This window comes from Charadrius vociferus, unplaced genomic scaffold (assembly GCF_000708025.1).
Source record: "Charadrius vociferus isolate BGI_N301 unplaced genomic scaffold, ASM70802v2 scaffold179, whole genome shotgun sequence".
Classification (NCBI taxonomy): domain Eukaryota; kingdom Metazoa; phylum Chordata; class Aves; order Charadriiformes; family Charadriidae; genus Charadrius; species Charadrius vociferus.
The window spans coordinates 2,771,033-2,791,520 of record NW_009650072.1 but is presented as its reverse complement, the minus strand read 5'-3'; the positions used below and the strand labels follow the sequence as shown (position 1 = coordinate 2,791,520).

The window sequence follows — 20,488 nt, the reverse complement described above, 5'->3', positions numbered from 1 at the left end:
ATTCTTCATCTGCAGATCTCAGTCTCAGCTGTCTGGTATCCACACAGAATATATGTACCTACACCGAGAAACAGTCTTTGTACTGAAGTTCAAACAGGAACTACAAAAAACAGAGGAAGCTGCACCTGAATTTCAACTACCGTGCCACAAACTGGGCTTGAAATAGCTCCTTCTCCTCCTATGCGAAAGAGGACTTAAAAAACAACACAAGTGTGCAAAAAAGCTTGCGAACTCCCCTTCAAAATTTTCCTTGGGGTAGGAATGATTTGTTTGTTCTTCAGTGCCATTGAGACTGAGCCTCACTTACCAACAAGAGCTTGCTGCACAGCTGCTGGAGGCCGGCTCTGGGTCATGCCTCCGAGCAGTAACATCCAGAGCCTACTGACAGCTGTTCCTGTTCACTGGACTTCAAGTTTGCTGGTTTGGCTCTCTTTAAATTTGGTTGCAAGTTTCTCAAGGTAGCAGGTTAATCTTGCTACATGGTGTTAGTCTGTGCTTCCATGCATATAATTATTAAAAAAAAAAAAAATAGTATCCAAAATATACTGCTAAAATGAAAACTGATCTGGAGATCAACACCAACGTAATTCAAAGTTAAATAAAACCAATATACATTCCTACTATAGAGCAGGAATTAATCATAAGGTTTGGATTTCAACAATATTTATAAGCAAAACAATATTTTTCATGAGCTGTATTAAAAAAAATCATTAATCTTTTATTTAAGGAAATCAAGCCACAGAGTAGGACAGAAAAAAAAAAATAGAAAGAAAACTGATTTTGCTTAAGGAACACAACAAACTTTAAAGAATATCAGTTACTAACCACACTTGCGTATGTACTAGACTCGGGTACTAAAACAAACATCAGTCATGGTATTTTCAGAGCTCTCAAAAATCAAAGTAAGTCAGCTGAATGCTTACATATACACAAAGATTAAAACCCCACATACTAGAAAATATTGCCACTGCACATACTTTGTTAAGACAGAGATAGAACTCCATGTTACAATACCACAGAGTCATTCCTAGCACTCAAACATGGACAGCATAACAAGCACATAGAGCCAACTGAAATTTTTCATTACAGACTTGTGTTACATTGTTTTATGGCTCTTCACAACTATAATAATTTAAAGTATAAAAGATACCAGTCTAGCTACCAAATAAAACAAGTGGATACACTCTCCTGGCAGATCTCATTATACTTCCCAAATATCAAAGAAGGGGAAAAAGCCCTACTACAAGACCACAAATGTGGTATTCAGAATTCACAGATATCGATATATCACCTATATCCTATAGTATCTTACCTCAAATTCACTGTTTGAAAAGTACCTCTTGAAAATAAGAAGCCAAATAGGCTTGGGGAGGGTGTTCCTGTTTGGTTTTTGTTTTTTTAAGAAAAAAAGTCCCAAAAGGTACTGTTTTTTCAGAAGCACTCAACTGCCACTAAGCTCTTAAAAAGCACATTATCTGTGTTCAAATAGTAAGATTCATTAATGAGCATTAAGCCTGAATAATTAATTACTAAACAGGAAGTGTCATTTAAAGGTTATGAAAACAAGTATTTAACAGTCTTAAAATGCTACTAAGGTGAAATGAGATCTCTGGATCAATGCACGTACATGTACAGACTGTGTACACATAGGCAGCTTATTTCAAAAGTTGAGCTTAGTAAATGCTTAGCTTTAAATGAAGTTATTTGAAAACGCAATAGCCATTTATTTCTCTTGTACATATTTCCAAAGATCAACAAAGCTAAGAAAGTAGAGTAAATAAATATACATTGTGTTTGGCAATCAGCTGCCATACAGATTAGTTCAACTATGATGTAACAATTGGTTTCAGCTTCCAGCAAAGCACTTCTGCCTTACGAAGTATTCAAACCGTTTATCTGAGACCATGTTATACACACTTTGCATAACTGCAACATTTCTGAAGTGCAAATTCTCACCATTTGCCTGTTTCACATCAATTCTTTACACTAAGTACTTCGAGCTGCCAAAATTTCAATCAATCCCATCATCGTTCCACTACACACAACTGTCATGTGATGTGATAACATTCAACACTCTAAATCGTCCTTTCCGCCTCCCCACCCACCCCCCGCAATTTCCCAGCTCGAAAGGGGTGTAGGGAGGAACCCCCTAACCCCGTCTCTCAGTCTTGTTGCTGAATAACAGAGCCTGATAAAGAAGCATCACTGCGGATGGCTGCTGGGACCCACAACGCATAGGAGTCTAGGGGCTGAGTTAAAAGCTGGGAGGGAGAAAGGAAGTGACTCAAGGTATACAGTCTCTGGCCCAGTCTGTCAAAACAGCAACCAAACAACAGTGGTCTTGCGAGCTACTGAGTCCACATTCGGATCTTTCTCTAGTATTACCTATGAATGTGGAACTTGGAGGCACCTTATGACAGAAGTTAACAGAGCAGTGAATTTTCTCTTGCCTTTACCTTTGCTTCGTTTCGGCTTCAAATAGGTGAATTGACAGAGATGTCAGTACAACGTGAATTAAACTATTTCAGTATGGTTCAGGAGAAATGATTTAACACAAAAACCAAAAGCAGTTGAAGGTAAGCGCAAGTGGCTCAGACAGTGCCAACAGTTCCAGCTACAAGTACACAGAAGAACCAGAAAGACAAGGTACACTTATGGTCAAATTCTTCCTCTTCAAAGGAAATTTTTATCAGTTTTGTACCCCGATTACACAGTAGTTGTGAAAGGGGAAGTGTTTCCAAGAGAACTGTCATCATTGCAATTGCAATAGTTTAATTTGCTTTAAGGAAAAAAGAATAAGAGAAAGTACCCCCAAGAAATAGCTCGTAGCCGACAAGCTGCCCTTCCCAGCCCTCCAAAACTACAACTCTTCTTGCAAGTTGGCTCTAGTGCTATAGGATATTGAAAACAGAACAAACACCACATTTTCTGGTTTCCTGTATACAAGCACCATAAGAAGGTATTATTTCATAACACAAAAGGAAGCTACCACTGCCGAGAGTCCAGGTGAAAGCCTTTCAGCAGAAAGGGAATCCAGATATGACCCACACATCATAACTGGGAATATTTTTTTTGGTTTCCAACAGGAATGGTACAGAATAGAGATAACCAAAGCCACTGTCACACAAGTAATTACCTTTGTGTGATCAGCTAAGCCTGTCTTCAAATGGCTAGGGATCAGGGGTTTCCCTTTTAGCTTCTGCATTCTTTTATAAGTTTAACTTAATTTACAGTGCTCAGTGTGTTTTTCTTGGTACCCTTCACTGCTTAGTACTATCCATGTGTTGTCAGTGAGGTCTCATTAGAACTTTCTTCCCCATAATCTTCCACATACTTGCTAATGTATCTGACCTTGTTTATTATGTTTGCTAAATATATGGCTAGCCATAAACTGCACCAATCCAACCACAGAAACCAAAGAAAACAAACAAAAGGGAGGGGAGTAATGAATCCCTTATCTCACACACTAATGACCTGAACAAAATCTATACCACATCCGCATTTTAAAGGTTCATTTTTCTGAAAGCTTTTTAAAGATCAAAGTTCCTTCAAGTTAGAACAGACGCTCACATTACTTAGGTCCACAACAATCACCATTTCCAACAGCAAAAGAGAGGATATGGCACCAAAAAAAGGAGAGAAATTCAATATAACATAGTCCTTCTTCCCACACATGTGGTCTACGTTAGAAAAGCCCCAGAGTGTAATGTTGACTAATGACTGAGTCATTCTCCAAACTCCTCCAATCATGGAGTATTTACTAAAATACATCTGGACAAGACTAAGCATGCATGAAAGGAAATCATGGCCAGGAAAACCTGGATAGACTAGCCTTGTGCCCTGTATCTTCCCATTCTACTGTGGGAGAGGCACTCTATAGGCTGCCACACACATAAGATGAGCAGAAAAGATACGCAAAATCATAGAATGATTTGAGTTGGAAGGGACCTTCAAGATCATCCAGTTCCAAGCCCTCCTGTCATGGGAAGAGACTCCTCCCACTAGACCAGGTTGCTCAAAGCCCCATCCAACCTGGCTTTGAACACTTCCAGGGATGGGGCCTCCACAACTGCTCTAGGAAATCTGTTCCAGTGTCTCACCACTCTCACAGTAAAGAATTTTTTCCTAATATCTAATCTAAATCTACCCTCTTTCAGTTTAAAACCGTTAGCCCTCCTCCTATCACTACACTCCCTGATAAAGCGTCCCTCCCCATCTTTCCTGTAGGCCCCTTTTACGTACTGGAAAGCTGCTACAAGGTCTCAGTAGAGCCTTCTCTTCTCCAGGCTGTAGGATGAAGAATTTGTCATAGCTGTTTTCCTCCTGTCTTACAATTCTTGCTAAAAACACTCAGCATTTATCATGAGCTAAATTTAACAAAAATCCATTTAAATCCCGATCTCCATAGACCACCTGAATCTTCGTTTGCCAATATACCCGAAGTATAGCTTACAAGGGGAATTTCAAATAAATATTGTGCTAAGTTTCTTTGCCCTTAATGCCAATCACCAATACTTCTATTTTTATTCAATCAAAATTAGTGACAGTTTAGCATCTTCCTGACACCTCTCTCTCTCCCCATACAAAATAAGTAATGTGCCATGGCACGCACAACTATTTACTGCACCAACTGAAAATTACTAAGAACAAGGAGGGGCAAAAGAGAGACAGTGACCAAAGAAACAGCACAAATTACTCAAAAGATGTTGTTAGAAACATTCTGTGAAAAAAAATTGCGTATGAACAACTCTGAACACTGGATACTAACCTTTCAGAATGTACCTTCAGTTCACATTGAACCTATTCTCCTCTGTGGCAACCAAACCATAGAAAGAATTTCTTTGAGACTTTTACCAAAGTCATGTAGAAGTAACCCCCAGCAGGGAGCTGCAGAAATAGGAGTGTAGAATCACAAAGCCATATACAAACACACACACACTCTGACTTTGTAAGTTTAAAAATAAAGCCAAGGAACAATGTGAGCTCATGAAGACAAAGAAAATGCCAATCCCTTCTAGCTATTTATAGCTATAAAGAACTCTAATCCATACAATTTTGAAAATAAAATCCAGTATGCTTTAATGTTCAGTGAAGTAAAAATTCATTAACTTGGAAACAAAACTTGATACTGTAAAGCAAGAAAAAACAAGAGACTGTATAAGCCAGAGACAGCCCATAGGCTTTGTTTATTCAGTTCTTGTTAAAGGAAGAACAATATATAAGAAACATGTTTGTGTTGTAAGACAGAACTAAACTAGAGTGGCTGACACACCAAGTAGGATGTTGTAGAAGACTCCCGTTGTGCTGGTGAGCCATAGCTGCTGGAGATGCTGCGCCTCAAGACAGTAAGTGCTGGATCTTCTGTGTGTGCTGAGATCTTCTGGCAAAAAATCTTCCCTGAGATTCAGTAGCAACTTGGCAGTTAAAAGAACAATCTTCTACAGTAGCCCTGGCAAGATCCCACACCCTCATTCTCCCCAAAGACAAGTTGTTAGGATTTGGCCGCTTAAGTCTCATTTGCAGAAACCTTCCATAAATAAAATGACTGTAAATTTCAGTTTCTTGATGCTTGAGGAAAGAATTCCCATCAAAACCCTGGGAACAGACAACATGATAAACTTAATATGTCGCTGAGGAATAGGGCTCTCCCGGTGACTAGCTCAGATTTTCTGCGTTTCCTTGGGTTTTCTTCTCCACTATATTCTACTTCAGTTAATTCTTGATTTAGTCTACAAGACTGACCATCTCTGTGATCCCATGAACAAAATAAGGTCCAAAACAAGTGAAGCAAGGAGATCTACTCATATGAAAACACACCCAACTTCAACCTCCATAGTACAAATATTTTGTACTACAAAGATCATAGTACAAAGTACTAACATTTTCTCCAGACCTGGATACCTGGTCAACCTCAGTCTCAACTGCCAAAGTAAGTCACGGCATATTCTACACTACAAGGTCCCTCAATTAAAATGAAGATGTTTAATCTAGGCAGCCCAATAGCACGAGATCACAGAGGAGACAAAGGGTCCTACTGTACCTTGCTGAAGGTTAAACTTCGATAAATACTGGGGAAAGGAGGGTGTCGTACCCCAGCTCCAGAACTGCACACTTCCAAAGTTAATCTCTGCAAGAGCTTTCCCTTCCACTGAAGGTTCCTTCCTGAGGACTGCCTGAATCTGTATACACTGGGCCTCGCAAAGCTCTCAAAGTTGGGTCTATATAGATAGAGATGGGCAATGCTTTAACAAAAAGTAGGAAAGTCATGCCAGGAAAATAGAGCTTCCATAAGTCACTAACGTCTCATTCTTGCCAATTTTTCCTAGTCACCTAAAAAAGACTAATGCCACGGGATTTTCTTAACTCAGGATGGGGGAAATCAAGGTTTGTTCCCAACAGCAAAGAGTAAAGAGGATTCAAAACAACTGTTCCTGCAGGCAAAGCAGACTGATGACCAAATTGCAACAACAGAAACCAATCTCATTGGAACAGAATTCTAGATTACTGAAAGAAACAGTTTAAGACCATGTGAGGAATACGGACATCTACCTTCAAAGCGCTACAAAAAGGACAGGATTAACCTAAACAGGAGCTCCTTCTAGTGAGGACATTCCCTCCTCAAACAGGAAGAAAAAGCTGTCACAGTGCTGCCTCAACTGTAGTGCCTGAGAACAAATAAAAATGCTTGTGCGCCAATTCATTAGCTTTACTGTGTCTTCCTCAAAGTTTTTGCATTAATGGGATGATTCATGACTGGAAAGTAACTTTCTGCCAAAATGAAAGATTCCTGTCATATAAATTACTTAACAAAATCTCTCCGCATTGATGTATTCACAGAAAATAAATAGTAAATTGCCACAGATTTCCAGAACACTTTATAGTATATACACAAGTATTTTGCAGAGCTTAAATACCCATATATGTGTCTGCATGGAAAAAACATAACACATATAAGATTAAGCTATGTTAAACACCTTGAATTGACTTAAACACTGATTCCACACCTGTAAAATCTAACGTGTATCCATACAATGTCAAGTGAATGCTCATTTTTACTTTACGTATATGCTTTCCTAGACATCTTCAATTTTCAGAGTATCCATGGGGTGCAAACTTGCCACAGATTTCACCCCAAATCTTGGAAGGGCTAGTGCATTGTCCCCCAGCAGGCTGCCAGCCAGGAACAGACTTCCCAAGTAACATACTACACAGTTCCCATCACCCCCTACTTCAGTGCCTTGCACAAACTTTGCTTAAAAATCATTATCATGAAAGTTGAAGTAGCAATGAGAGATGGATGTTCAATAGAACAAGGAGTCAGCTTTGAAGACAAGACAGAAAATAAGGCATTTTCCAAATGCATCTAGAATCTTTAATCTTGTTATTGCACGCTAAGTTTCCCACAGATCCCATGTTAATTTCTGCAGAGCTTTAATTTCTGAATTTTGGTCCCCAAGCTCATGCATTTCTTCCTGTCCCCTTTCCGTGCTCTACCCTCTATAATCAAATGCAAAACTTTCAAGATAGGCCCTGAAGTTTTAAAATCTGCCAGCCAAAACCAGACGCATCTGAAGTCTTTTTTTAATGTAACCAAAAGTTTCACTATTGGTCAGACTGTGAGATGTACATGTTGTAAACCAACCATATCACCAGCGTAAACTCAGAAAGCAATGACGACTGAAAACACAATCATTGCATGCACTAAAAACTTATATCATTATCTACTTATTCTCTCTCAAGCTTCACATTTTTCAGGGTCTAAAGTTACATTCTGCTCACCCTAACTTGAGCGATTTTGGTACTTTATAGACCTTCCCACTTGCGTCCTGTAAGTCCTCCAAAAAAGCCCTAGAACAAATACATAAAGTACCACGAGGGCTTAACGCTGGCAACATTTTCCTATTAGATTCCATTCATGATCTCAGCTCAGCCTTCACTTTGTCTCTCCTGTTCACTTTTCTATTTTTCTTTTTTGTCTGAAGCTGAAGCCTCAGCATTGGAACAAACTATCAACAGTAGAGGTGAATCTTCCATGCTTTGAAAGTATCCTAGCAGAGCTGCCACATCTGCTTAGACCCAAGTCAAAAGAACACTGGCCTACCCACCGCTGTGTAAGTGCAAACCAGGCCACTACAGTGGTTCCAGTGGGCACTCTAATTCAGTCACTGGACCTGCAAGTCAGCATCTTTTAAAAAAAGAAAAAAAAAAAAAAAACCCAAACAACCTACCATCAGGTGAATGATTTCTAGAGGTTACACTTCTGTCAAGTAAAAATTACTGGGCTTAACACTGGGGCATACATGTGGAATTCAACAGCATACTTTAGAATAACTCATATGGATCTCCCCTGCAGCAGTTATTTCTGCTTTAAAATCTATGCATCTTCAACTGACATTCTTTGTTGCTTTCTCTTATATTGCACAACAATGACAGTATTTATTATGACAGCAAGGAACATAACAGGAAGGCTCTGAAGCATAAGCTCCCATTGCTTCATAACATCAAGCTACAGCATTGTAAGGAGGAGGCAAGAACAACCACGCACCACAAAACCATAGAAAAGCAAATGCATTTACCAGATTTTAGTTAGAGATTACTTCGCCCAAGGCAGATGGATAAAGGCTTTTCTTTCTTTAACACTCATTTTGCCGGTTCTGCTCCAAAGGAGTTTGGTGATTCCTATCAATTTGCAGGGTTTTATTTAGCTAATTTCTAGTATTTTATGTTTTCCCAAAACCCAGCATCCTACCAAATCAAATACAGCCACCTCACATTAAAAAGAATGTCAGGGGTTCCGGTTTCAAACACTTTGACTGTCAGCTATAATGGCTAAGAAAATGAAAGGAGAGTCCCTATAAAACAGATACCTTACTGTTATCACAGACAAGTATTTAAAAAAATAAAAAAAAAAATAAAAATCAGTATTTGCTGTCTTTGGGAGGTGATGAAAAATTCAAGGCAAAGAAAGTATGCTTTCCAGTATGAGGAAGGCAGCCGAGTTTTCGCTCAAAAGAAAACTGGAAAGGACCTCTAGTGGGCTGAGACTGCACTGCTCGGGTGCCAGAGAGCAACGTCCTTCCTCTTCACCTCCCTGCAGTTACACCAGATCTACTGCATCACTTACCGGCAAAGCCTGACAGTTTTACCTAGTGACTGGCATCAGAGAAAGCACGTACCAGGGCAGTTACAGCAGGAAGCCTCTTTTTCAGGTCGGCTAATTAGAAATATTCCCTCGTTCTGCTCTCGGTGTTTGGAGGAATGCATTTTAGCCTGCTTCAGAAAAACTGGAGATAGGTTAGTGACCTACATGGTAAAATAGAACCTATCAGATGACTTCAGAGTGGTTTCACGTGGCCTAAATGACATGACGTCAAAGGACGTTCAACGGAGCACAAATTCAGATACACACTTGGAATGAGGATCCAGAATATTATTGAAACTATGTTAAGCCATTTTGTTCTTCCAAGACTTTTTAGCTGTAGGCAGCTTCACACAGGCAGCAGAAATACCATTTTAACTGCATTTTTAAGGTAACTCCTTCCGGGTGAAAGAGCTTGGAATTCCTTACCTGAGCTCAAACTTTATCTGAGCTTCATAATTTCATGTGACGGCACATGAAAAATAGATTGGTGAATATTTTTAGGAGAATACTTAGATAATAAAACAGGCCAGATTAAGAAAGCTTATTTATTAGACATCCCAGTTAAAAAGAAAATAACTTGTTTTGAATTGATGATTCACCTCTCAGTCTTTAAAAGACTTCTTGTGCTATATTTAGGTTTGCCTTCAAGTCAGATCGGTTCTAGCATTTCCCAAAGTAGCCTAATTTACATCTTCAGCATTACAGGCCACAACTTAGCTCTCTTTTAAATGATCTAAGCAATAACCTCTCTTTCAGCAGTTACCCTCAACGGGTTTGTATCAACTTGAGAAGGACCATGAATTAAAGTTGATATTGTCAAGCAGACCGATGCAGGATTAAAGACTCTGACCAGGATTAAAGTTCTGGGAAAAAAAAATCCAAATGGAACTCTAGGTATATGTAACGGCTTCTTAAAATTCCACTACCTTCTGTGAAAAACACAACACTAGACTTCAGATATAGTAACATAAATGCTAAACTACTAAATTTTGCATCATGCCAAGACTATTAATTAAAAAAAAAACTTATTCATTCTTTCATGCAGCAAAATCCCTATATACTGCACTGTCTTTCCAAAGTATGTTCTTACCTTCCACGATGAACAGAAAGAAGCATCATGCTACAATATCCCTTACTTCCCATTTTCCCCATGTTCAAAAATCACTGTTTTGCTTCCTTTCCACTAATTGTGGAACTCTCTAGAGTAAAATGAGCAGGAATTGTTTATATAAGTGGCCTCCAAAGTGGAGTGCATGCAGCCCAGGGAGTGTGCAAGAGAATCCACTGGAGGGCAGGAAAAAAAAAAAGTACATTAATATTTTAATTTATTAATAAATTATGAATGGGTTTAATTTAGTTAATAAAATAATATTTTGAGTAGTGTTTATTTCATCTTATCCTTTTCTAAATTTCTATTGTGCATGGCTCATAGTTTGCATAATATACTACAGTAGTATATGTCTGTAATGTATAAATAAATAAGTATACATATATTGAGGGTGCATGCTCAAAAAAAAAATTTTACTGATAGGGGTGTACAACCAATAAAGTTTGGAGACCATTGGTTTATGTGGCTTCAGCACCAGGAAACTGAAGCAGCATTTCTTCCTTTGCTAGAAGGAGATAAAAATAATGGAGGAAGAACTGCATGCAGGGAAAATTTTTCAACTAGGCTGTATTCTTCAGTTACTTAGCTGCAAGTTTAATCACAGGCATCGAGTGATTTTTCAGAAACAGTTAAGTGCTTAGCTCACATTAGGTCTTGTAGTTGAGCAACCCTTGAAAACCCCATGAGATTCTGATTGGTATCTAGAGGCTGCCAAAGGCCATTCAAAAATCTAATTCTGGATGATTTAGGTTCAGGTCCGTTGACTTTCGAAGAGATTTAAAATTCTAAATACAAAAAATTCAGTTTCAGCAATAACTTATGCCACCGCATTGCTTGGCCAGTTTTCTAATGCAGATGTAAGAAGTCAGCCTATTTTTATTTAAATTCCTTTCAAACATTCACATAAAAATATCCCTGCTAGTCACCTGACATACTTTTTTTTCCCTTCTCAAAATCACCTTCTAAAATACTCACTTCATTTCTATAATGGCCATGGATAAGTATCAACTAAGTGAAGCACTGAAGTTACAAAAACTTTGGACAAGTTTTACTCAGGGGGTATGCATTTTTAAGAAATAGTAAAGCAAGGCAAACCATGTTGACAAGACCCTTTTTTCAAAATTTAGGTTATCCTGACTAAGGTCTTTTTTCTACCATTTCTGTTCCAGTGAGAATGACACTAAGCACTTTATTTAATAAATATACACTGAGATAAATTCCTTTACTCCACCTGAAAAGTTTCCAAGCAACATGTAGCATTGATTACAGCTCTGAAATTTTCAATATAGCATCCTTTAAAAATCAGAGTTCAATTGTTTCTTTTAAATAGCTAAGAGAGCAGCTAGAGTAAGGCAGGTTTTTTACATGACATTTCTCTCGCACTTTGATGTCAAACAATGAATGCTATGAAACAGAACACTTAACCAATTTGTTTTTCTAGTCACACATCACATCCCTCAAATTCTAGCACCATGAGTTCACAGTATATGGTAATTAAAACAGACCCTTTTCTTACAGAGCAAGGGGATGACTGTTTCAGGATTTACAGCACTAATTTAATAGAACACTTAAGCACAAGCTAACCTTTGGGCATGTAAGAATTCCATTTTAATAACACTACCCATACTGAAGGCTAAGCACTCCTTGAACCAGTTGCCATAATTGCAGAACCCTGTAAATATCAATAACAGATCTGTGGCCCCCTCTGCATTTTTCCTAACAAACAGGTTGCGTCCTGACAGACCAACAAGCTCTTCAGTCTCCAATGTGATCCTAGGAAAAAAGCTCTCATCTACTTTTCTTTTTCTCACACAGCAGTTTATACAAGGCAAAAGCAGAAATGCTACCCCTGCTAACATAACAATCAGAAAAGTTATATGGAAGACTTTCATCCTCTTGTTTAACTATCATACCACACAGTGTGCAACAGGGGAAGCAAACAGCACAGACCATTCACATGTGAACACTACAAAGTAGTTTCAGATGTCTGTCTTACCTTTCCGTCTCATCTACCTTTCTCTCCTGCCTTTGCATTTCACAACAGAGCAACAATACAAATGCATTCAAGCTGCCTTCATCAGATCAACCATCCTTTTACACATTAATATCATTACTACATAACCTTCCTCTTATCCCTTCCTAAGAAAGAATCCAACCCTACAGCCCTCTGCATGTGGAAGCTTTCACACTGTCCTTACTCAAAGGTTCCCAGGAAGGTACAGCTTCGACATAAAATATTCTTTCATTTCATCTTCATGGGATGCTCTTCGAGTTTAATGATGCCTCTTTTTACCAAGCCTTTCTAAATATTTTCTGGGTTTGACCACAAACAACACACATACAAGCCAGCTTATTTTAGTTTATTGACTTTCTTCTGAACACATTTTATGTGTCCTTAAAACACTCTACTAAAGAAGAGCAGCACAAAAAGCTAGGCTCGCTCTTGAAGTACAGAAAGGTTAGTACAGTTGTGCAAAGCCATCTAATTTATTTCACTTACTGCAATGAGACCGTGTCTTCTCAAATAGGATGGCAGAAGCAGAGGGTTCTCAGCTATGCCTGTTTTTAAGATCCTCAGCTAACACTCGGGTGACTTGGAAATGGTATGTATCTATTCCCCTACACATTTCAGGCAGACACTTGGTCAGGATTATCTACCCCCCCCCAATTCCTGCACCCCGAATGAGAGTTTTGCCCATATCTTCCTGCCAAATATAGTGACGTATCTTGGAAGTTGGAGACATATTTTCCTCCCTCTGAAGCAAGTTTTCCACCAAATTCTTTTCCCTCCAAAGAAGTTGTCATAAGTCACCCAGCAGAACGATCTTTAGAAACTCATACATATTCTGGTGTACCAGCAACCTGACGATGCAGGGAGGCTGCACTCCCCTAGTGTGTACATGCAGGTGCTACTGCATTTATGAAGACGCTAGGCCCTCCGATCTATGAGCGCAATAATAATTCAGGGACCGAAGCCAAAGGATGTCTGCCCTTCACATTTTCAAGAAACAACCACTGCTCAGGTGAAACTGCAAAACTCTGCATCCAGCCAGCATCAGTGAGAAGGAACATTGTTTGCATGCAATAAAGACAATTTACTGGTTTGGTGCCATATGTTACTGCTTTTTAGATACCCTACCTGTTTGTGCCACCAAGTGGGTCCAGCCGCTCCAAACTGCTCCAATCTTTTCATGTGAGAAAAACTGAGTCTCAATCTTCTTGGGCTCAGCAAGAAAGATCTCTCTGCTCACTAGCTGCCCGTGTTTGTTGCTACCCCAGACATACAGGTGTCCTTCATCTACAATTGACAAAGAAGTAAAATTTGTTGAAAGTCACACACATAAGAACACCACCAGATACAGGCTCTGTCTCAACTCAGTGATCCTGAGGAAAGAACAAGGTTTCATTCAATTTGTGTTTTCACCGTATGCTTTTTCCTACCATTCTTAACCACACGTGTGCACACCGTAACTAGCTAGCCTGGCTCGCTACTCCTGCTCTGCATCACAGTCTCCCAGCCTGTCTACAAGAGCTACAGACTCCTAGCTCTGCTCATAACTCTCCTGCCTTCTTCAGCTTGAGCAAACTCGGTAAATCCTCCAAAGCAGGGACAGTCTAATGCTCCTTGTCTCACCTTGCACAGTCACTTCCAAAAGAAATTGGACACACAGCTATGAACATACAACCGAAGCAGGTACTTCCCATCATAAGGCAAAATTAAAATATTATCATGCTTCAAAACAATGCTAGACAACTAGTGAGAGACTAAGTAATTACTTGTCTTCACCCATCCCTTTTCTAGAATAAGCATTTGTGCAAGTGCACACTCCAGGATTCCACCCACAGGGATAATTATATTTACAGAAACATTCACATTGCTTTATATGTTTCACCGGTGCAGACTGGAGTTGCTCACAGCCTAACAACCAATTGACAGTAACATGATGACTGTTCAGATGAGTCCTTCTGCAGATATTACATATCATTAGTTCCATCTTTTCAGCACAAAATCATTCTGCCTAGGTTCTAGGCCTCCATGTTAAAAAAACAATACAATCCACAAGAAACACTTAACAGAACGTGAGCTGCATCAGGCCTCCTCAAGTCCTTTGCCACCCTGTACAAGCTACAAGCATAAGAAATAAATCTTGCACGCATGAAATACATGATCATGGGCCAAGAAAGACTGGAAGCCGTACCATTTGCAACATGAAATTGTTCGGAGCACATGCCTGCAACACTTTAGAAGCCTCAGGTCAGCACTGAACCCTTTACAACCAGCACGACAGAGGTAAATCTTTGAGGGAAAAAAAAATAAAAATACTTAGGCTACAATATATTTAATGATCTCGGTTTGGTAATAGTAACAGGAAGAATGAGCCAGGAGAACTCCACTATAGTATTGCTGGTGAAAAACAAGAGAGAACGGGGGGCGAAGGGGAAGCCAGTACTTGTTAAGTTACATGTTATTGACAGTCATCTGCAGGACTTGCCACATTCCTCAATAAAACAACACAACTGACAGGAAAAGGAAAAATAAATCAAGCAATTGCTTCATTTGAATTCTCCACTAACGTTGATAAAATCTTTCCCAGAGTGAAGTACATTTGCCTTCTGGAGAGAAAAAAGGTGTGACAGAAACAGCTTGTTTCAACAAAGAAAAACATTATGGCCCTGCATGTTTCCATAACTAACATGCACTGCTTCAGTCGCCTCCTTTTTTGACTCCAGAAAGGTGCGTTTCCCTTGTCCTGGGAAATGCCACATGCTCAACCCTCATCTCATTTCTTGAGTAGGTTCTAACAAAACCTTAAGACACTAAGACTTAGCACCATACTCCCATCACTGGAGGTTTCAGGCCCATTTGGATACAGGTAGACTACAATCCATTTTTAAAGGAACCACCATTCATGTTTGCAACACTCATGTTTGCCTGTGTCAAAAATCTGCTTGATTGCAGGTGTTTGGTATCCCGCCAGCAGGTGGCCCATGAAACAGAGTAAAATAAAATTGCATCACAGTGTGAGAGATTCCTAGAAAAAAAGAAATCCCCATTTAACTACTACACCCTGCAGTAGTGTCTTTACTATATCAACTATCCTTAAAATACAAAGTATTTTAAGTAATGACAAGTATACTGCAGGATGAAGGGCAGCAATAGAATCACATTATAAAAATCTTTGGCACTTTGTTAATCTTGCTTCCCTTGACACCAAATACACTGCTGTCTTAAATAAAAAGCAAAAGCATGAAAGAATAATCTGTTCGCTCTCTAAATACAGAGTGCTAACTAGCTAAAGTAGATTCTATTTGTTCTTACAATTCTTCTTCACTAATCACACATACACTTTGCATCTCAGAATTCAATATAATTTACACCTTGTAACATCTCCCCATAGAATTAAATCTCTGTAGATTTGCATAAGCAAATACTCCAGTGCTCCATTTAATGATGACAGAGGTACCAGATGGCTGCATATTTGCTAAGAACTTGTTCCTAGAAAGTTTGGCAAACACTTGTCTTCATAACGTTCAATATATTTTCCACACTTCAAACCAGTAAGATTACAGCATGAAAAGCTATTGTTTCGCCTTCTACCAGTCTGCCAAAAAAAAAAATAATAATATCCTTATTAGACCTTTATTACCGGATAACTAATAGCCCAGCATGCAAGCACTGTCTAAAGATCAAAGAACAAATGGCAGACATTATGGAAGTGCCCGGGTGATTAAAGCAACTTTCTACTACTTTAAATAAGCCTTGTGTTCTTACACTACCTCATGCAGATCTGCACGCTGTTATATGAGAGACACCTAAGATAGCTCCAAACCATCTCACACCCCTGCACAGCACAGTCCCATACAGAGGCATTAGGTCACGTAGCAGAAGCAGGATGGCCCCAGCAGTCTTTCTTGGGACAACCACCCAGCACGAATGGTGCTGCAGGTCCAGCCATAGACAAAACAATTAACCAGCACTAACAAGACCAGATCAAATTTTACAAGTCTAACCAAAACTGACAAACATTTCCAGAGCACAAAAACCTTTATAGGTCGAGACAAGGGCTTTCATATCTATACCCAAGGCCTACCTGTGAGTGACGCCGAATGATAGGAGCTTGCAGCAACCCTCTTCACCTTTACATCTTCCAGGCCTAGAGAAAAGTTAGTCTCATAAAATTTCTACAGCAAATATCATTTCATGCATAGACATAAAACAGAGCTGTATCAAGTGTAACAGGATAATGATGAATTTTATAACAAAACCCTCTGCTTTTGGGCCATAGATACTGCAGACTCACTATTTTCCCCCATAGATTATGACCTTGTACACCCATTCTATCCTTCAGTGTATACTCCACTCCGTGTTTATAATACCAAGTGGCTTTATAATAAAAGGATGCTACATGTCACTCCAACTTATATTTCCACTCTATCCACCTTTACAAAGGAATCCTATTCCTGGATTACCTGTTACTTCACAGGGCTCCTTTGCTGTCAAGAACAGGGGGAGGGTTTTTCCTTGGTTTGCACGCTTTGCCCGAGACGCCATGCCAGTTCCCCACTGAAACACCAAACCGCTCTCTTTCCAGAGTAAACACAGAAGAGATTAAAACACATCAACCACCAACAAAATCACTTAACTCATTAATTAGTTTTAAAGGTACATTCACTTCATTTTCATTGATTCAAATTACACTTTAAAAGACCTTTATACCAAAAACATACTTCATAAACATACAAATAACCCTGGTGAAGTCATCAAGCAACAAACAGTTGTAGTTTCATTTATACAGGTGAAAAAACTAAGAAGATAGTAAGCAACCTGTCTCAGCTCTCTGAGGCCTATATCAGGACGTTATTGAGGACCCAGTAACAGAAGCCCCATAGCTGTAGCACCTCAGGAATAGACACAATTTATTACTCTAAGTTCATTGCAATTTCTCTGCCCTTTCCTTCTCTTCATGCTAATTCATGTGTGCAGTCCAGCACAGTGAGGGAGTAAAGTCACTTGTCTTCTCCTCAGGACCTTCCAGAGACTTGACCTAGCCTTGAATCAAGATGTCCACTGAGCACAGAGCTCAGGGAAGCTTACTTCCCAATATTCATACAGGCCTCAGAGATCCCACTCTTCTTCCAAGCATCTCCTTTGCATCTTCAGCTAGACTCCACTACCTGGAACCCATACTAAAGTTCATGTAAAATTAAACCCAAATAAAAGAGCATGCGTAGTTTGCTGTCCCTCAATTGCAAAAAAAAAAAAAAATAAATAAATAGAAGCTAAAATAAATTTCATCTTCTTCCCCTCCCCCCCCACACCATTTAAACTCCATTTCATTTGTTACCAAAATGATATAAGAATGATGACATATGTACCTGTAACAGCAAGGGCATGTCTCAGTCCTGCTGCAACATCCACCACCTTCTCTTTGAGCGACTATCCAAGTAAAAGAAAAATATATTTTAGTTGCTTTCTGCTTTTAGTGCCTCTAAAAGCAAAATATGCCAAACACGGAAGTGGAAACGCTATGAAAACAGTTCTTGCAATTCCAGCCTGCGTGTCACAATGTGTATCAACATTTTGTATCACAAAGGAAGTAAATTTTGGCCAACAAAAATTAGTGGGAACATCTTAAAAAAAAAAAAAAAGAAATCAAGCAAAGCAACTGGACGTACAGCTTTGTGGCAATAAATAAAAAGCCACAGTCAATATTCTCATGAAAAAAGGAACCTTCTTGGTGACACAGATGTTTATTTCTTAATTTTAACTCAGTGCTCCTCAAGAATTACACCAAAACCTCCACAGCAAATAGCAGTGACAAGCAGTAATAAGTTTCATTAAGCTGTTCAGTCTCACCAAGTCCTCTGATCACCAGCAATACAGTTGCTAGTACCAACTATACCACTGAAGGTTGCCCAATATAGTCATGCAAAAGAAGACTATATACCAAGTCACACGTGCATAAAATGAGTGACTTCAGTTTGCACAAGGTACTTCAATTCCAGCACTTCTCCACTTCCAAGTACTCCACAAATCTACTATTCTTCTCACAGATGTAACACCATTTCAAATAGATGGCATCAAGCCCAAGCATTTAACAGGATACAAACCAAAAGAGAAAATACTCCAGATGAATACTCCAGATGAATGGTCCACGTGGTCAGGGAGGACAGAGATTCAGATTAGCACTGTCAATACTACCATTTTCAAGACACCATACTGGAATGATGCTCCCAGGAAACATCAGGTGAGTTAACCCCTATTCACTAGGGGTTCCCTAGGGGATCAGCTATCTTTCTCCTACATTAAAAAAAGCAAAGGAGTATCTGGCATGAGCCACGAGGCTAAATTTGTTGTCTGAGAATCCTTTCTGCTCTGAAGTTATTCCTTTCATTAGACACGAGAGGTCATGTGTATGGAAAAGAGTTTCATTAGTGTTCTCCAAATAAGAAACTACAGTGTAAATTAGGGATTAATTAGAATTCCTGTGAGAAATTTAGTTAAACTGTTAGGCTTATAGCCAACAACAGGAAAGCTTTTCTGATGTAACAGAAGGCTCAGTACCTACTACTTAAAACGTTCTAAAGCAATTAATTTGCTACATTCTGAGCTCTCTACTCACACTCAGCAGTGCCTCACCTACAAGTATGACCACAGACTTCCATGTGACTTACAGGGACAACATGAGCTATGCTATCAGGGTCCAGCATTTAGCACTTACAATTAAAGTTACTCAGCAACAGAGAAATTGTCATCCAACTTTCCATCCTATTTCCTTGGAAGTTGATATCGTTTGGTAAATACTGGAGGTTAGATAAGAAGCAACTCAATGTATTTGGCAGTTCCTTAGCATGTAAAAGTAAAAATCATTTTAATGTCAAAAGTGATAAAGTTTATTCTCTCAGGTCTACTTTTCCTGCAGCTGCATACTTTCTCAAATTTCTATTATTTTGGGCGTGACAAAGCTTATTTTTATCTAGCTGTTTTTACAGCCAATGCTACAGTCCTCATCTAATTTTTATCTAGCTGTTTTTACAGCCAAGAAATAATGCTACAGTCCTCATCTGGGGGGGAAGAAACTCTGACAGCTACACTTAAAAAAACTCACATGTACTCAACAAAACTGCTGCACGAGAAGCACAAGAGCAATAGATCAAAAGAACTGGCATAGCTATCTTTGTTGAACTTCATCATGCAGTTTGTTTTTTAGAAGGATGGATTATTGTTGGCTCATTTTGTTTTGCTTTGAGCTGTTAAGCAAAAACCTCCAACAAAGTAAAATGAAGGCACATACCCTTCACATAGCAAAACGTATCTAGTAACTTGCAAACTTGATGCAAAATTTCAGCTGGAGTAAATTTGAACAGTTTCAGTACCTTTAGTATCACTTCACATCATCTGAGCAGACTCATTCTACAGATGTTATCAAAATACATCATGAAATGTTATAATCGCTAGAGAAAGAGACAACTTTCTATTAGAAGCAGGCAACTTCTTTGTACAACAAGAAAGGCAGCCTTAGCTTCTCATTTCTGGGTCAACGACCATCTTTCATCTTTTATTTTGTAAGTTTACTGTAACAGAAGTTTACTGTAACAGAGTCTGGCTTAAAGCCCACTGAGGTCAGACAACCTTTGTAAGTTGCTAGAAGCAATATAAAGTACAGAGCTCTGAAGCACAATTCCTTTTAAATCTTTACCTCGATCTTTTGTGGAATTGAGCATGGACTTGATATTTGAGGAACTCCTAATTGTCCAAAAGAGTTCGACCCACAGGACAGAACTAGGCCAGATCCTGCAAAATGAAGTGTTAGAGCCTGATCAGTAAATCTGTGAGCAAAAAGCAAAGCACTGTAACATTCTAACAAGCAAAATATCACAGCCAAGTAGCTCAAACAAGGACCTAACACGTCCCATTCCAAAGTCCCCAAGGCCACAGGCCTCTGTTCTGGTCGTACGCATCATGTCAGTAAAGGTCTGAAGTTCACTGGGATAGAAGGAACATGCAGTAATTTAGTTTGCAAGGCAAGTAGCTCAATCACAGAATGGCAGGGGTTGGAAGGAACCTTTGGAGATCATCTAGTCCAACCCCCCTGACAAAGCAGGTTCACCTACAGCAGGTTGGACAGGAACACATCCACGTGGGTTTTGAGTATCTCCAGAGGAAGAGACTCCACAACCTCTCTGGGCAGCCTGTTCCAGTGCTCTGCCACCCTCAAAGTAAAGAAGTTTTTCCT

At 39.2% G+C, this 20,488-nt stretch overlaps 1 protein-coding gene across 1 annotated transcript in view; it reads right to left on the bottom strand.

Moving 5' to 3' along the window:
• SERGEF (secretion regulating guanine nucleotide exchange factor) overlaps positions 1 to 20,488 on the bottom strand; it is a 159,050-nt gene that overhangs the window by 136,997 nt on the left and 1,565 nt on the right. The window contains exons 3-7 of the mRNA XM_009892043.1: positions 19,952 to 20,046; positions 17,628 to 17,688; positions 16,722 to 16,835; positions 16,343 to 16,405; positions 13,390 to 13,548 (exon numbers count right to left, since the gene is read on the bottom strand). Of these exons, the coding sequence (XP_009890345.1) occupies positions 13,390 to 13,548; positions 16,343 to 16,405; positions 16,722 to 16,835; positions 17,628 to 17,688; positions 19,952 to 20,046 (492 nt within the window). The remainder of the gene's footprint in view (positions 1 to 13,389; positions 13,549 to 16,342; positions 16,406 to 16,721; positions 16,836 to 17,627; positions 17,689 to 19,951; positions 20,047 to 20,488) is intronic.